A 17,070-nucleotide genomic window follows, 5' to 3' on the forward strand; every position below is an offset into this window, starting at 1 on the left:
TTGAATGGCTTCCTTTCCTTCTTGGGATGTATTAATTCCAATGAGTAGAAAACTATTGTTAGTAAAAAGTGAGATTATATACAGAATTCTGAAATTCTAGATGTCTCAAAGATATGCAACACCCACTTCAATGGACTCAATTAGCGTTTAAACCAGTTATTTTCCTTTAAAAGTCTCCATTTCCTCATCTGTAAAATAAAGAGTTAATATGTGCTAAGCAGCATGGCTGGCACATAGGAGGGGCTCAGGAAATGGTAAATGTCATTCTACCCAATAAAAAGGTAGAAGCCACAGGGCTGGGGACTGATTAGATATGGGGAGAGAGAGAGAGACAGAGGGTCTATGATCTCAAGTTGGGAATGACTGGAATGATGAGGAGGCCACCAATAAATGAGTGAACAGAAGTAGATTCAGGGGAAATTGAGGCCAATTTTCCATTTTGGGCACAATGAATATGAAATGTCAATGGGTCATCATGACAGAGAAGACTGGGAGCTGCCATTATTATTTATTGAATGGGAACTCTTTGTAGGAAACATAAATGTAATAAAAAAGGCCTAAAGAGAACTAAAGAAAAAATCCTGTGAAACTAAAATAGTGACAAATAATTAAAAATATATTCCTTAAACAAAAATTAATGTTGGGTGGAAAATGACATCACACAAAGGCCACTGGGTAAGAGGGGTGTTCCCACCATGCATGACATAGGGTTCTTTGTACTGTTGCTGGTCACACAGAGAGCAGACCCATTGTTCTGTCTTACCAGAGCCAAAAGGGGGGTTTCCTCAGGCTAGAGACCACAGGTGGAATCCCTACTGGCTCTTTAGACTGGATGCCCAAAATCTAGGATCCCAGGAATCTGGGATCTGTTACTACCTATGACATTTCAAGTTGTGAGTAAGCACAAAGGGAGCTGAGATGTCACAGCACCAGACATGAGACTAGCAAGTAGCAGACAAGATGACACATTCAAGGCTAGCCTTTCCTGAGAGAAATTTGGCTCAAATCCTCAATGCTGGCTGATTATGCCCAGTCTACTCAGGGTCACACAGTTCCCTTCCAAACTCTTTGCTCTATTACAACATTTATCGTGGATATCTTGACATACACCAAGGAATATAATGTAATATAATAAAATAATTTTATTTGCTGAGTTAAAGAGGTTCCCATCTTAATAAGTTTACTTAATAAGTAAAAGCTGTTTGTACTGTTAATGACTTTTTTAAAAAAGTACGTGAGTTTTAGATGGCATAAAACAAATAAAACTTGAGTCCATCATTTTGTTTTAAGCCAAACTTCACATTCTGCAGCAGTTGTTATTGCTAATTGGAATCATATTGATGGGTGTGTAATGAGTGCTAAGACTTTTGCTTTGATATAACTTTTTCTGGGTTGGCCAAGCGACAGTTTCTTCTGCTCTATGTCCATACTCTCATCAGCAGAAGGCATGCATGGGCTTCCAAGCAGGTCACAGATCTGGCTGGCTTCCATACACCAGTCATGTTGGCAGAAAACTTGGCCAGTGTGCAGAAACACTTCAAGTAAATTCCATGGGTGTGGAGACATCCTTGCAATGTCTCCTTTTTTCTTGCCTTTTAGAACATATATCTGAGCTGCCAAAAACCCATTTTACACAGCCACAGGCACTTGTTAGGTCTGGAAGTAGGGAGCCCTGAAATGGCATAGCCTACACGTTATGCTGACAGTCCTTTTGCATGAGTTACTCTTTCAGTACCTTGGCAGACATCTACCTTCTTCCCTCCAGAACATAAGAGACTGCCTACATGACATGCAGCAATATTATTAATGATGTTTAAGTCAGTTTCCAGAACAGCTGCAAAAAGTAACACATCTTTTTTTAAAAGTGGAAATAATGTTTCCAGTCTCATTAGCTTTCCTCTATCACAAAAGCTCAGTTTGCACAGCAGGATTTTTTTTCTTTAAGGATGAATATTCCAAATACAGTACAACCCTCTCTGGAGAAAACAACTTTAATGGTTACACGTCTATAAGGATAGTCTATTGAGATTATTACTAAGAAGTATTGTTGATTAACTGAGGGCCAAAAGAAAAACAAAATGAGGTATATGGCTTGGTTAAGCAGTCAAACTACGGTATTTCACCGAAAATAAGACGAGGTCTTATATTAAGTTTTGCTCCAAATGTCGCATTAGGGCTTATTTTCATGGGATCTTATTTTTTCTTGTACAACAATCTACATTTATTCAAATACAGTCATGTCACCTTCTGGAACATTGTCATAAGTCTCCAAACCCTGAATTCCGGCTGAATTTCTTGTGACTCCATTACCTATAGAAACATTGGCCCCAATCTCTCATATCCAGCAATAGAGCTCCCCTTAAATGAGCACTTCTTGTCCATGTAGCCTGCTCGTAGTGCACTGGCAACACAGCTGTCAGTGATTTTATCCCATGAATTCTTCACCCAAGTCACGACCGCTTGCAGGCTAGGCTTCACAAAGTTTCCACGTTGATTCCTCTCCATTCTATTTTCAATGTAGTCATTGATTTCCACGTGCAAATGGTCTTTGAATGGCTTGTTTATTGCAAAATCAAAAGTCTGGAGATAGGCAGTCATTCCTGAGGGAATCATTATTTGATCTATTCTTCTCTCTGCAAAGAAGTTCTTCATGGCTTTAGCAAGGTGAGTGCTGGCTGAATCCCAGATTAGCAGACCTCTTTGGCCACCTCACAAAACAAGGGCAGCATTAAATTGACCCACTTCCTTATAACTGCTTGCGTGCACCAGCCTTTTTCAGTTTCAAGAACATAAATGCTTGAAACACGTTCAACCTTACCCTTCTTACCCTTAGTGATGATTAGAGGTGGGGCTTTCTTTCCATCCAAATTGCCAAAATACAGGTAACAACGTGCACTTTCATAACTAGTGGAAGGAATGTAGATTGACGAGGCACCCCTCTGACCAATTATCGTTTGAGATCCTTGGCCCATAAACACTGTAGTTTTATCCATAGCAATCATGTTGGAGAGTTGGTATTCAGAAAAGGCAATGCCATCAAAGGACTTGAATGCAAGTGCATGTTTAATAACTTCAGTATCTTCCAACTTGAACAGTGTTTTCAATCTTCTTAGAGACAGTTCATATTGCTGAAGTAAGCCATCCAGCCAGTGTTGTGATGCTTTGAATTCTTCCGGGGTTATTTCTAACTGTGGTGCCAACGCAAGGGCAAATGCTTGAATATCAGCCCTGTGCACAACCAAAATCTTTGCTCTCCTGTCAGCAATCCATTCACAGATGACGTCTTCCAGCTCAGGAAATAATGGTTGCCCCACCTGACCTGATCCACACTTGTGCTTCTTAGCATTTCCCTCATCCACCTGTTGACTGAGGTTATCATACTCTGCTTGCCATTTTCGGACCATTCGGAGGTCCAACTTCTCTTTGCAGAAAGCCGTAAGATTCTACCCCAGGGAGTCCTCCACGATTCCTTTCTTGTACTTGTTGGAATAGCTCTTTCTTTTTGCACTCATCTTGTCTGGGGGTCAAAATATTATTCGCTTTAAATCTACCATTAAATCAAGTGTTAATTACGAGACAGGAGTGGCAACAAAAATGGTGACAGTTAAGAATGATGGTCCACACAAAAGCGATGAAAAATTGCAGTCGCCAAAATTCAGAAAACATGTCTTTATTTCACACGAGTGCATTAAGTATGTCTGTTACAACACACAACATATTGAATTATAAAGATTCACATTAGATACAACCACGTCCGTTCATTATCAAGTGTGCATGGTACTCGTGCGTTGTCTGTACACTGATTGGTCATTTGGCAACACATCTTGAGTTCAGTTGTTTACATATGCCTTTACCTCTCCTCCAAAGGTACCCGCTTGGGTATTTACAAATACTTAATTATAATTTATATTATCATTTTTGTATTAATATCAATATTTATTTATATTTATATATTATTTTATAATTCAATACATCCATTGTGTGTTGCAACGGACATACTAAATGCATTCCTCTGGTTGACGATCTTAAATGGGGCTGATTTTTGGGGTAGTGCTTATATTACAAGCATCCTGAAAAATCATGCTAAGGCTTGTTTTCCGGTTAGGTCTTATTTTCGGGGCAATATGGTAAGCAAATGTTTAGGGCCAGAGAGGACAGGAGGGGGAAAGTTTCTTGCATTCTCAGGGACAATAGGAGAGGGCGGAGGCAGGGACAAGGACATCAGAATTGGGCAGATGCAGCACATAATGTTTATGTAGGAGGAAGGGGAGGGCAACTAGTTTACTGAACTTCAAACTCTTCTACGACTCGGCATTCTGGAAATCTGACTTGTTCAATGGAAGCTTGGTTTCTAGGGTAGACAGACCACAATCCATGCCAAAAGGTGTACAGTTTCCCGCTTCCCTCTGCCACAGCAAACAAACTTAAAACTTTCTCTGACACGGGCTGCTTATTGGTGGGTCCATTTGCACAGCTTGTGGTGCTGGGCTGAATGTCCACGACCTTAAAATAAGGGCTTAGGGGGGTTAAGATGGAAAACACTGAGGAACTCTGATCAGTAAAGTGACCAAGAGGTACACAGGCATGAGAACAATCGAGGTAATAACTGTTCTTGTTTTTCTGTAGACAACAAAACAGGAGCAAGAAGCTAGATATTAAAGTGGGATTTTAAATACATTTAAAAGAGAGGTATTAAGAAAAATCTATGAATTTAAAAGAGAGAGAGAGAGGAATTTATCTCAATTAGCAATGAGACAAAGACCCAGTGAATTGCTGAGGCATGGAATGCGCTCTACAGGGCCATTTTAATTCAAACACCACAGCCTTTCATAGTGGAGACAAGAAGACAATCCTTACTTTGTAGAGGTAGATAAGGAGGCAGCTTTGGAGTTTAGCCTGGGTTATGCTGTAAGTCAAGAAAACCCAGCAGCACCAGCATCATATGGGATCTCTGAGGAGGAAGTGATATCCTGATGTCTGCAGTGCTATTCGAGTGTCACATGATCAAGATTCTATTTGATGACCCTACACAGACTCTCAAAATCAGCACTTCTCTCCATCTGGCCATGCGCCATTTTTCATATCGCAAAAACTATTAGGCAAAGAGCTAAAAAATTATGGGGAGCAACATGCAAATAACTGATGTCCTATGTGCTTTCCACAGGGATCAGTGAAACTGTCTGATAGGCTTTTTTCCATCCCTAATAACCCTTATGATTAACTTAGTATAAATCTTACGGGCATAAATCTTCAAAGAATAGTATTTCTTAGGGTGAGTTTATAAAGAATAGTAATAAGATATAGCCTAAGAAATAATTGAGGCTGATTCACAGGTATAAAAATACCCCCTCTCACCTCTCTCTGAATTTAATCGCCCTGCAAATGTAGTAAAATCCAAACGGCTTGTTAAAAGTGCACTGTAGACATAAAGCAATCATATGCAAAACAGCTGAGCACGGGGCTTCATAGAGGGGGGAATTAGGAATGCTGGAAGCTCAGGTCTGTTCATCTCCATTTCTTTTGGCCTAAGATGCTCTGGTTTCATCAGCACAGAAATATTAAAAAAGCATGTGTGAAACAAGCCATGAAGCCTCCTCCTTAGGCCAAACTGTGACTGTCTGGACATATGTGGGCGGGAAGAGTCCCTAGGTACAATCAATCACCACAGAGTCAAAAGATTATTTTCTTGGGTGTGGGCAAATCTCACTTTAATTGTAAAAGCCTTCATTTACAGCACATTCAGTAATGAACAAACAGCAGAGTTGTGACTCTTGAACATATGAATATATAAAAGTCCCTTGAAATTCAGGTAGTCAAGATAAGGGCATTCCACAAGGAAAGTAGACCTCTGCATTTTTCTGAAGACTTGTTTTACACTCATTTTAAAAGATGACTAACATACTTGCAAGTTCAAAGCAGTAGGATGTGCCTCGCAGGGACAGAAGATAAAAACCTTTTTTATATTATTAGGCAAACACATGTCAACAATGTCACCTGACAAAGTGAGCTGGATATCCTCCTTGAATCAGGCGAGGGCAGAACACTTAGTGAAAGGGGGCCCTGGGCGGAGATGGGAAACCAGGAAAAAGGGAGTACTGGACACCACGCAGTGCCAAACAAATCAGTTCTATCCCCCAAACATGGATGAGACACGCCAGTCCATGACCTCAGACACAGGTGTACAAGAACAGCCGTGCGTAGTGATTGCTCTCTCACTGCCGAGGATTGTCGAAGGGTCTCAGTTTAGCCTTGACCAGCAAACTCAAACTGTCACTGAATTTAAGTCATAAAGGATCTTAAGGAAATTCCTGTTTTATTGATGAATATATACGTACTCCTATTTACCTAATTAGAGCAACGATTCCACAATTAATATTCCTGTTCTCATAAAGGTTTTTTCCACACCCTGGAATGGCTTAAGAAGAGTATTGTCTAATTTTTTATTTTATTTTACACTTCCCAAAGAGACAGAGGGAACGGAGAGAAAAAAGATGTCAGTAATTGCCTAACTTTGGGGCCTAGTAGGTAGAAAACCAGTCTGACTCCAGGTTCATCCAGGTTTGGGGGAAATTTTGGCGCCCAGGGAAGTCTAGGGAGGACCAGGGAAGCCCGTCACACCCACCGCTACAGAAAGAACTCTACAGTGAATCAGGCTATCACAGTGCTCTAGCTAAAGCGTATGTTTAACACTACAGAAGATTTCAACTTAACATCTAAATTTTTAAACTGTAGCATTTCAGCAACAAGTAAATGCAGAGAGCTCATCTCAGAGGTAAAGTTAAAGAACTATTGCTCTGATGTCTGGAAAGTCAAGCTCGCGCTCTCAGCTCCGCCCCCTTCCTGGCTTAGGCAGACACATAAGGTGGTGGTGGCTCCTTGGCAGCGCCATTCACAGTGGCATCATCATACGGGGGTAACAGCACCTGACAAGAAACAGAGAAAAAACAGGCGTTAATGTTGAAAAGTATACGTATGTTCACCTGAACTTTAGTGAAACTTTTAAGCAATTAAACGGTTTCCATAACCTGTACCAATTTCAATTTTCCAGCAAGTGGCCAGAATTTGATGAGAGACTTTTTGATTGCATGAGGAAGCAAACAGGAAGAGACTTCCAGCCCTTACTGAGTTTCCGGAGCCCTGTTCACATGTGCCTGGATATCACGGTGCCTGGAGGACCACAGGGCTGTGCATCTAGGCTAGGAAGGAGGCACCTGTGGCTCTGCAAAGTCTCCTAGGTGTTATATACATGTGAGCACAGGAGGACAGGCCTAAGTGACTACAGGGCGATTCAAGTGCTAGACTGGTAGGTGCAAGGGCTTCGTATCAGCTGGGACCCAAAGCCTGGCTCAGCCACACTTCATCAGTGGAGTCTTGGGTTAAGTTACTTAATCTCAATTTCCACGTCTGTAAAATAGGGACACTTGAAAATTAGAGGTTTGTACAATACTTAACATGCTGCCTGATGTACAGCTGTAGATGGCCAGAGAGGAACAAACGAGAATAGGCACTTTATTAATTGATGACCTCTGTTGACATTTCAGTACAAAAACAATTGCTTGTTTATGAGCTGTCAACATAAGAAAACATTAGTTGATTTTGGCTTTCTTGGGGTAGAACACAAAACAGAGAATACCAACTCAATATAATTAGCCTTTAATCAGTCAACTAGCATTTATTATGCACCTAATATGTGACAGGCATTGTGGGTACAAGATAACTAAGATAAAAAGTTCCTAGCCTTAGGAATTCAGAGATGATATGAATTAAAACCTAATCCACTTCAAGTGCTTTGTGGAAAGAGAAAGAATGTTCACAAACAAACAAAACAAAATCACACTTTATTACTCTTTCTATTACGCACATCACTTAAAGTGGTAAATATTTACCACTTTCATGAATTTTCATTTATCTATCCTTTGACTCCTCGAGGGACAACACTTAACATTATTTTTTAAGTTTCTGTTTTAAGTTTCTGTCATACCCTACTGCCCCAACCGTCCAAACCCTCCCCGCCACCCACACACCTCTCTAACTCAACACACTTCACTGCTTATCTTTCTCTTCTGCTACTCTAGAGTTCCTCTGGGGCTGAAGCCCTGGTCTTATTTAACACCAGTGTTGGGTCCAGTGCCTATTCTAGAGCAGGAACTCAGGAAATGTTGGTGGACTCAATGACTGAAGTATCACTTAGGCTGGCCCTTGGAGAACCTGTGGTTCATTTGGTGGGGAAATGGAACCTGGCACTCTAGGCAGAGGGCATCTATACTGGTTAGGATCCGACCAGGAGACAGAAACCACCCAGTAATTTGAACAGAGAAAGTTTAGTAAATAATTATCAACAGGGAATTGGAAGGGAATTCGCCAAGAGGGGGAAAAAACAGAACTCTAATGGACATTAGTGCTGAGTGAGGGTACTGAAGGAAGGAACCAACACAGAAAGGGGCCCATCTCCAAGGCTGGGAATCAAACATTGTTGGAGGGGCTGTGGGTAGAAAAGTTTTCTGGGTTGAACCAGGCCAGAGCTGGTCCAGTCAGCAGGTTGAGGCTGGTGTGTAAAGAACCACCTGCTGGAAGCTGTTGATGGGGAGGTGCCCTAGAAACTGCCTAAGATGGATGTGTGTGCTAGGAAAGCTGTCAAGAGGAGGGGGACACTGCCACCAGGATCCAAATACTCTGCAGGTGCACACAGGAACCAGGGAAAGAAAACCACTTCCTCCTATAGTGCCCTCCACTGAAAGCCTTAACAGCGGGTTGGCTAGTAAAGGAGAAACATTTACAAGGCCAGCTCCAATCAGGCTAAAAGGGGAATTTTGGAGCTATAAAGCAGTAGGTGGATAACTGTCACAGCACCACACAAGCAATGTCAATAGGCCTGAGAACCGTTCCTGGATGTTTACTGTAAATTAGAGTTAAGCCATAACGGCTTCTTCGGAATTCTACAGTTGCTAGGATTATGTTCCCAAAAGTATTATTAAAAAGTTACATAATTATCTTCAGACATCCACAAAACTATATGCCAAATTTTAGGTTTGTGCATTAATTTTCCTGGGGAGATTGTTCAGAGCTTTCATCAGATTCTCAAAGAACCATCCCTGGAGATTTTGGGGTCCAGGACAGGGTGGGGTGGGGTGGCAGTACAAGGCACAAGGTAAATTGCATCAGAAATCTTGTTTGCTAGCCTCCACACCTAACAAGGGTGAGGTAAGTTAAAATGAAATCAAGGCCCAGGATGACAGCTGTGTGGCATTTCATCTACCCTGGAGCAAGAAGAGAAGCCCCAGGAAAGAGAAAACTGACATATTATCTTATAGACTCAAATATTTGGAAAATAATATTAATAGGTGATTGACATATCTGATAGCCACATAGAAAGGATTGGGGCTAGGTAAAAGGTAAAAAATATAAATGACAACTGAAAAAACAAGGCAAATGTTTGCTGAAGAAAAACAAAAATTATACAAGAAAGGGAATGTGCACCACAGAGCTCTGCACTGAACATCTGCATAGAGTAAACACTAATTGATAATGGGATCAAAAACTTTGATGGCTATATTAGGAGGATGAAAGCAGCAAAGAATACAGAGAGATTAAGAGTTAAATCCTATTCAACAACAAGAAATCAAAAGGTCTCAAATTGATAATAAAAAAATTAGCAATGTAGACATGTTATTTTAAAGTATGGAGATAAATACTAGAAGAGACGAGTAAAAGTTGACAGTGCTTACTACTGGGGTGAAAAGTGGAGGATGGGCAAAAAATGGCAGAGGACAATTAAGAAATAAATCTTTCAATATCATGATTTTTAGCTATCTTCATAGAATAATACTGTGTTAAAAATAAAAGTGACATTTTAAAAATAAAAAAATAATCACGCTGGTCTTGAAGGAAAGAGGAAGTCAGTCAACACACAGTAACTTTCAACCTGAGGATGGTGGGCAGCTACAAGCCACCTCATTCCTTTTGCTTTCTCAAGCGAGTTGTGGATTTGATATGAGCTTCTACAAGGGCCTGGAAAACGAGCCCAACTTGCCAAAGATGCAGCTCTCAAAGCAAGGAAGGGTGGCAGGCACTGGACATGTTCAGTACAGACACTAAACAAAGCAACCAGGGAACACGGTGCTGTTTGAAGCTATTACCTCGGAGGTGAAATATGTTTTCATGGAGAAGTTGGTCAGGACAAGCCTCCCCACCCCGCCCCTCGCCTGCTTGAGACTCTCCTCCAGTCTTGGAAGACCCAACTTCCACACTAAAACATAACCTGGAGTACCTCACACACCAACGGAAACTAGTGAACTATGATGCCATGAGGTGCCCCAAGGAAACAATGTGTGCGATGGGAAAATGAACAATTCCCTTACTTAACAGCACATTCTTCGTGCCACTCATGCACACGTCAACAGCAGCCCAATATCTGACTCTATCCTACCTAATTTATTTCTATGACTCCCTAGCATGACATGCTCATTACCAAGCTGACTCCTTTTTCTTGTGAGTTTCCTCTCCTGGAATATTTTTCTTTCTTATGTCACTGCATACAAAGGCCAAATAATCCAAGGCTCAAGTTAAATTCACTTCTGACATTGAAATCCGAAATATTCCAGCCTTGATTACTTTCTTCTCCTCTAATTATACTATGCAATTGCATTATAATAAGTTCTTGAAATACAAACATACAATGACATTTTCATAATTCTTTATACATAATATAAAGTCATAAGAATAACACTGGAGTAATTATAGTACAGCCCTCTGAACTCAGACACAGAATTACTCTCCTGAAGCACTTATGTAATTTATCAGTTATGTGCTATCTTGTACTCTTAACAGTCATATAATAAATACATTTACCTTTCTCCTCTCTAAAAAGTGTCTAAAAAGCAAGAGTCTCACACTTCTGTATTCCTTTCTCAGCATTGGTTCTTAGAGAGCGGGGTGTTCAAAATTTGAGTTCTATCACTTAGTAGCTGTATGGCCATAGTCAAATTCTGGAGGCAATATGGTGTCAGGCAGTCAAACGTGGGCTCTGAAATTAGACCTGGGTTCAGATTCTAGCTCTATGATTTATGATCCCTGGGGTCCTGAGTAAGTTATTAAATCTGCCCGAACTTCAGTTTCTATAACTACAAAATGGAGACCATGATAGATATCCCCCCAAAAAACTCTTCTCAGCTCTACTGAATAAGTGTTAAAGGCTATAATTGTGCTCTGAGCCATAGCCTTTGAAGCAAATAGAAGGCTGGATAAATGCCTATAAGGAAAGTTCACTGAACTAACAACCTATTTGACATAGGCCCTCTCTTAAGAATCTTGACAACATTTCTGTTCTCACTATGGAATAATACGCCCTAAAGTCCTGCTGAGAAATCTGAGAAAAATTCCTTTGGAAATAGCTAGCTCGGGATTCCTTTTACCTCAACAGCTGGGAGGGGAGCAGTACATTCCTCCCTACAACAAGATTTCCCATCCCTACCCCCTACCTCCTCCCTGATGAATTTCTAAACAAAAGTAACTGACTGATGAGAAAGGAGAAAATGGACACCATTTTTACTGCATGTCTGTGAGAGGTCTGGGCATGCAGTTATAATTGTAAAATCCAAAATAAGGTCCATTCATTCACTCCTTACCCAAGTATATGTGAGCACCGATCAGAGGCCAGCTGTGGTACCAGGAGCTGGATGGCAGAGATGAAGATAACTGGCCGAAATCTGGAGTAAAATGCCCTGTGTTAACCAAGCAGTACCCATCCCAGGAAGGGGGAAAAGGACATACAAACTGTGTGTCATGAAAGGTCAAAGCATCCATGTAAAGACGTGGGCAGTCTGCTATAGTTGGGCCGCTGTGCATGAGGTGGGGTTACAAGAGATGAGCCTGGAACAACAGGCAAGATCCCAACTGGCCTTGTAAGCAATGACAGGAAAGTGGAACTTTCTTCTACAGAAACCAGTGGTCCTCACCATTTGTGGGGGGATGGGAACTTTTGCTAATGTTCACATGTAAGAGACTCCCTTGGGGATACACAGATTTGTTTTACAAAATCAACTGCACCCTGCTTCCTGCAAAAATGTGGGAAAATAAAACACTATCATAAATGGAGATTTCCTTTTCTTTTTTTTCCTGATTCCTTTGGCCGGGGGTGGGCAGTAAGGATAGGAAGCAAGGGGCATGGCAGTATTTATGAAAGCACAATAGTTCATAAGAGCAGCAGCTGTTGACAACAACACATCAGTAACATCCCTCAAAACTGCTTCACAAAGTGACCGGATGGCTCAGTTGGTTAGAGTGAGTGCTCTCAACAACAAGGTTGTGGTTCGATTCCCACATGGGATGGTGGGCTGTGCCCCCTGCAACTAAGATGACTGGTTAAAAACGGTGACTGGACTTAGAGCTGAGCTGCGCCCTCCACAACTAAGACCAAAGGACAACAACTTGACATGGAGCTGATGGGTCCTGGGAAAAACACACTGTTCCCCAATAAAGTCCTGGAAATACACACTGCTCCCCTTCCCCAACAAACAAACAAACAAACAAACAAACAAACAAACAAAGCTGCTTCACAAATAAGATGGACTTGGCAGATGAAGTTATAACTCCACTCCCTCCTCTCACTTCAAGAAAATATTAGAATGCAAGCAACTGAGACAGATACTACTGTCGGGATAATCCTGAATCTGTTCCTATTGATTATAAGGAGAGAAAAAAAAATCAAACCATTGGCAAATTTAGATTTTAAACATTACTCCACAAGTCACAAATGGCTGTCACATAGCAAAGTGGAGTGACTTCACAGTGGAGACATGGCTGCAGTAATAAACAGCAGAACCCCTGAAAACTTTGAAATACAGGAATGACAAAATCAGACTTATGTTTTAGATCTGGCTGCAACAAAGAGGAAAAATTGAAGAGAAAGCAGAATTTAAGACAATTGTAAGTTTATAGATGACCCCTAAGTTACTGGCTGAGGTGACAAAGTGGACACTGCTACCATTCACTAGAATCTGAGGAAAGCAGCAGACACAGAAGACACGAATGAGCTCTGCAGTGTCACTGTCTCTGGAGATGACACTGGACGGCTGGGGATATGGATGTGGACCTGATCTGGTTCATGTACACTAAGCTACTTCCTTTAACCGAGATAAAAAGCAGAGTGAGACAAACCGATTTATTAAACGCCGTTCACCACCAAATGTTGGCTGTACTGTGTGCCAGGCACTGAGGATACCACACTAACTGAAACGTGTAAGGTCTGAGCCAGCACAGTTTATGTGCTAATACAGGGGTCTGATAAAGAGAATTTACAGTCTGCCAGAAGTGCAGAGCTTTTCAACCAATGTCTATTCACAACAGTGTGCCAAACAAATATTGTAATCTTCTGTATTTGCCACCATGTCAAGAAGACTGGGGTACACAGGGTAGTGGCTGAGAGCATGGGCTGTGGGATCAACCATCTGTCTGGGCCCACCACTTCCCAAATCTGAGGCCTGGGGCCACTCACCTCTTTAAGCCTCACTTTTCTCCATCTATAAATGTGAGAGATAATAATAGTATCTACCTCACAAGGTTGGTGAAGTAAATAAGCCCAGGTAATTGCTTATTAGCACAGTACATGGAATGTACTAATGCTCAAATTTTAATTTTATTCCTTACATTTATGAAAGGATGAGATGGCTTGCAGTCTTGGATATAATGCAAAATAAGACAACTGAGTGTTAAAATAAGACAACTGAGAAATGAGGCAAAATGGAAATTGACTGGGTTATGAAGTTTTTTATGTCTATATATGGATGAATAAATAGACAGAGAGAGAGAGGAAAAGAGAGGAGGGTGAGACAGGAAGGAGCGTATTTCTTTTTTATGATAGTAAACTAAAATAAGACTTTAAAGAACGAATATTTGTATAAAAGACAGTGGGTAACACTGCATATAATAACTTTAGCTACTGTTTTTCAAGACTTTAACAACTATTTCGCAAGCAAATTATGCCTTTATTAGATTTCCACTAAAGTTTGTTACATATAAATTTGATTAAGCTCTGTAAGCAAAATAACAAATATGGGAGAATTAAAACTTTCTCAGGAAAAAGATATCCTTAAAAAGAGCCAAAAGATTAAGTGCCGCTGTCTGCCAATCCATTTGCAGGAGGAAAAACTCCACTTTGAGGTCTACCTAGGGCAAAAGCTGGGGCTATTAAGTTCCCTGGGATAATTCAAATAGTTGTCCTACAAATACCTAGAAAACTGGGCTTAAATTTCCTCTCAGGTGGGGGTTCGTGAACTATGCGAGCCAAATCTGGCCTGCCACCTGCTTTTTGTGTGGCCTATGAGCCAAGAATGGTTTTCTACATTTTTAATGGTTTAAAAAGTATTTCATAATATGTGAAAATTATATAAAATTTAAATTTCAGCATCTATGAATAAAATTTTACTGGAATACAGCCACACTTAATTCTTTATGTATTACCTACATCTGGTTTCACACCACAAAAGCAGAGTCGAATAGTTACGACAGAGACCATATAGACCGCAAAGTCTAAAACATTTACTATCTAGATCTTTATAGAACAAGTTTGCCTTCGCCTGTGTTAAGGAAAAGCATTACTCTGAATTCTGACCTCGGAAGATAGGATAATGTCAGATGTGAAAGTAACAGCACCACGACACCTCATCATTCAGAAGCATTTAAGTTTAAAACAGGCAGCATTTATATTAAATGCTTGTCTGAAGTCGGTCATACCACACTTGCCTATTTAGATGTGAGCTTCCTTTACTCAGGCCAAACAGGAAAGGGGAGATAGCTGATTCATGAATCGCCAAGATTAACTGAAATAACCATTTGGACAGTTAAGATATGATCATCACAACTAAAAAGTCTGGGCTTATCTTTAAGGCATCGAGAATAACTGTTTCCAAACTTTCTGTATACCCTCACGTATATATAAGTAAACACATACATGCATATAACCATATATTTTTAATTCCAAGGTACACGTTTCTGTATATTTTAACATCTGAATTTAGGCTGTCCATTGTAAGTGACATTACCTTACAATACAAAGTACCTAAAATAGTGGCGCAATTACAGCTGATGGAACTTTTAGCCAAATAATCGAACATAGCAGGAGATGGGGAGAATATAAACAAATTTGGGGGGTTTCTAGTGAGAACCCCTCACCTATAATAATGAATCATTTCCAAAGGCAAATAAGATAGATAAGTTTATCCTCAATTCACTGCAAAACTACTATAAACTGTTCTCACTTGATATTATAGAAGTCATTATTTCTCTCAGTCCTCAGCAGAGAAGCTATGCAAATTGTTTTATAGAGTACACTTATACAGAGTCCATACTTCAAATCTTTCAAATGGGGTCAAAAAACTCTCACTAGTGAGATATTTGGGCAAGAAATACTAAAATAATATAGCAACCCAAATTGAAAGTTAAAATGGTTCTCAGTACTTAAATACTTACTATTGGAATAGTGTATCTAAAATAGCTATATCTAAATATATACATATATACCAAAATAAATATACCTTTAAAAACCTATCTTTTTTATCTAAAATAAAAATATCTAACTACTGAGGAAGCAGGAGGAATGAACATGATAACCCTACCAAAGGTATCCTAGCTGCTTCCCTCCAGGTCCCCCAAGACTGAATGGGCTACGCCATCTACTGTGCATGTCTCCTTAATGAGTCTACACTGGTGTGGGGAAAGAGCCCCAGAAAGTAGTTTATAGGCTCTCGGCCTCACGTGGAAGGGTGCTGGCTCGGGTGGTGAATGGCCGTCGGCAGTGGCCGGTTAGCCAATTGGCCACTGATATAACTGCTGCAACTACGGAGGGCCGAGGAGAGCGGAAGAGGAGAGCCGAGAGAGAGGAACAGAGTCGAGAGAGTGGAGGAGAGTCGTCGGTCGGTCGGTTGGCGGAAAAGCGGACGGCAGGTTGGCGTCCAGTGGGCCCAGCCTCCAGTGAGACTGTGGTGGTATGACTCCCCTACCTATGGCTCCGTGGGTGTTCCTTTTCGGCCTCACCATATCCTGCGTTCTTGTGTGGGGAGCGGGAGCAGAGACCCCGCAGGCCGCCCCGCCTGAAAGATGGCGCGGCGAGAAGGCCGCCGCACACGACAAATGGCGCAGCGAGCAGGGTCTCCTGCACGACAACTGGTCATTCCAGAGGCAGCACTAGGGCTGGAAGGACACTCCAGCACCTCAGATCTCAGATTCCCACTTACCTATTCCCGCTCGCCATACACTTCCCACCTTCCATTACATTAATGGAAAGCGTCAAATTATCTCCCGCTTTGATTTCTAGCATCCAACAAATCAATTGCTTAATATTCTACTACAATTTAATCTGGGTCCACAGGTTTCATTTTTTTCATAGCTGTAACCAGAACACAAACTTTCATATTCTGCTTTTTAAAACATAGTCTTTCTTCTGCTGTTATACTGCTCATAATAATTTTTATAGCAACAAAGACATTTTATCAAGTGGATATACCCTTATTTAACCAAACCAGTCCCCAATTATTATACAATGAGATTGGATACTTTTGCTATAAAAACAATGCTACGTGAATACCTTAGATTTTTTACTACTTCCTTAAGATATATTCCCAGAAACCTGTCTTAGAGTGTTAAAAAATAAAATAAAATTCAATGTCTCATTTGTCTCTAGAGTAAAAATCAATACTGACTCTATTTGGACATGTGCGATAAATAAGAAGTCAAGTTCTGTGTGTGTTTTAAAGCAAAATACAATGAAAATAGAGTGTGATTTCATCCTCAATTCACTGCAAAACTACTAAAAATTGTTCTCACTTCCTATTGTAGAGGGATTACAATTACGTAATTGATTAATATACTCTTGTCCAGGTTCACAATGAAAACTGGGTTTTTCTGAAATGTTCTTCCAGAACTTTAGGTTTCAAATATCTATGTGTTGGGCTGGCCCAGTGGCTCAGGTGGTTGGAGCTCCCTGCTCCTAATGATGAGGTCACTGGTTCGATTCCCACATGGGCCAGTGAGCTGCGCCCTCTACAGCTAAGATTATGAACAATGGCTCTCCCTGGA

At 40.8% G+C, this 17,070-nt stretch overlaps 1 protein-coding gene across 1 annotated transcript in view; it reads right to left on the reverse strand.

Annotated features, from left to right (window-relative positions):
• Positions 1–5,678: 5,678 nt before the first annotated feature.
• LAPTM4B (lysosomal protein transmembrane 4 beta) overlaps positions 5,679–17,070 on the reverse strand; it is a 73,070-nt gene continuing 61,678 nt past the window's right edge. The window contains exon 7 of the mRNA XM_019714996.2: positions 5,679–6,923. Within this exon, the coding sequence (XP_019570555.1) occupies positions 6,846–6,923 (78 nt within the window). The 3' untranslated portion in view covers positions 5,679–6,845. The remainder of the gene's footprint in view (positions 6,924–17,070) is intronic.

Source organism: Rhinolophus sinicus, linkage group LG12, assembly GCF_036562045.2.
Source record: "Rhinolophus sinicus isolate RSC01 linkage group LG12, ASM3656204v1, whole genome shotgun sequence".
NCBI lineage: Eukaryota > Metazoa > Chordata > Mammalia > Chiroptera > Rhinolophidae > Rhinolophus > Rhinolophus sinicus.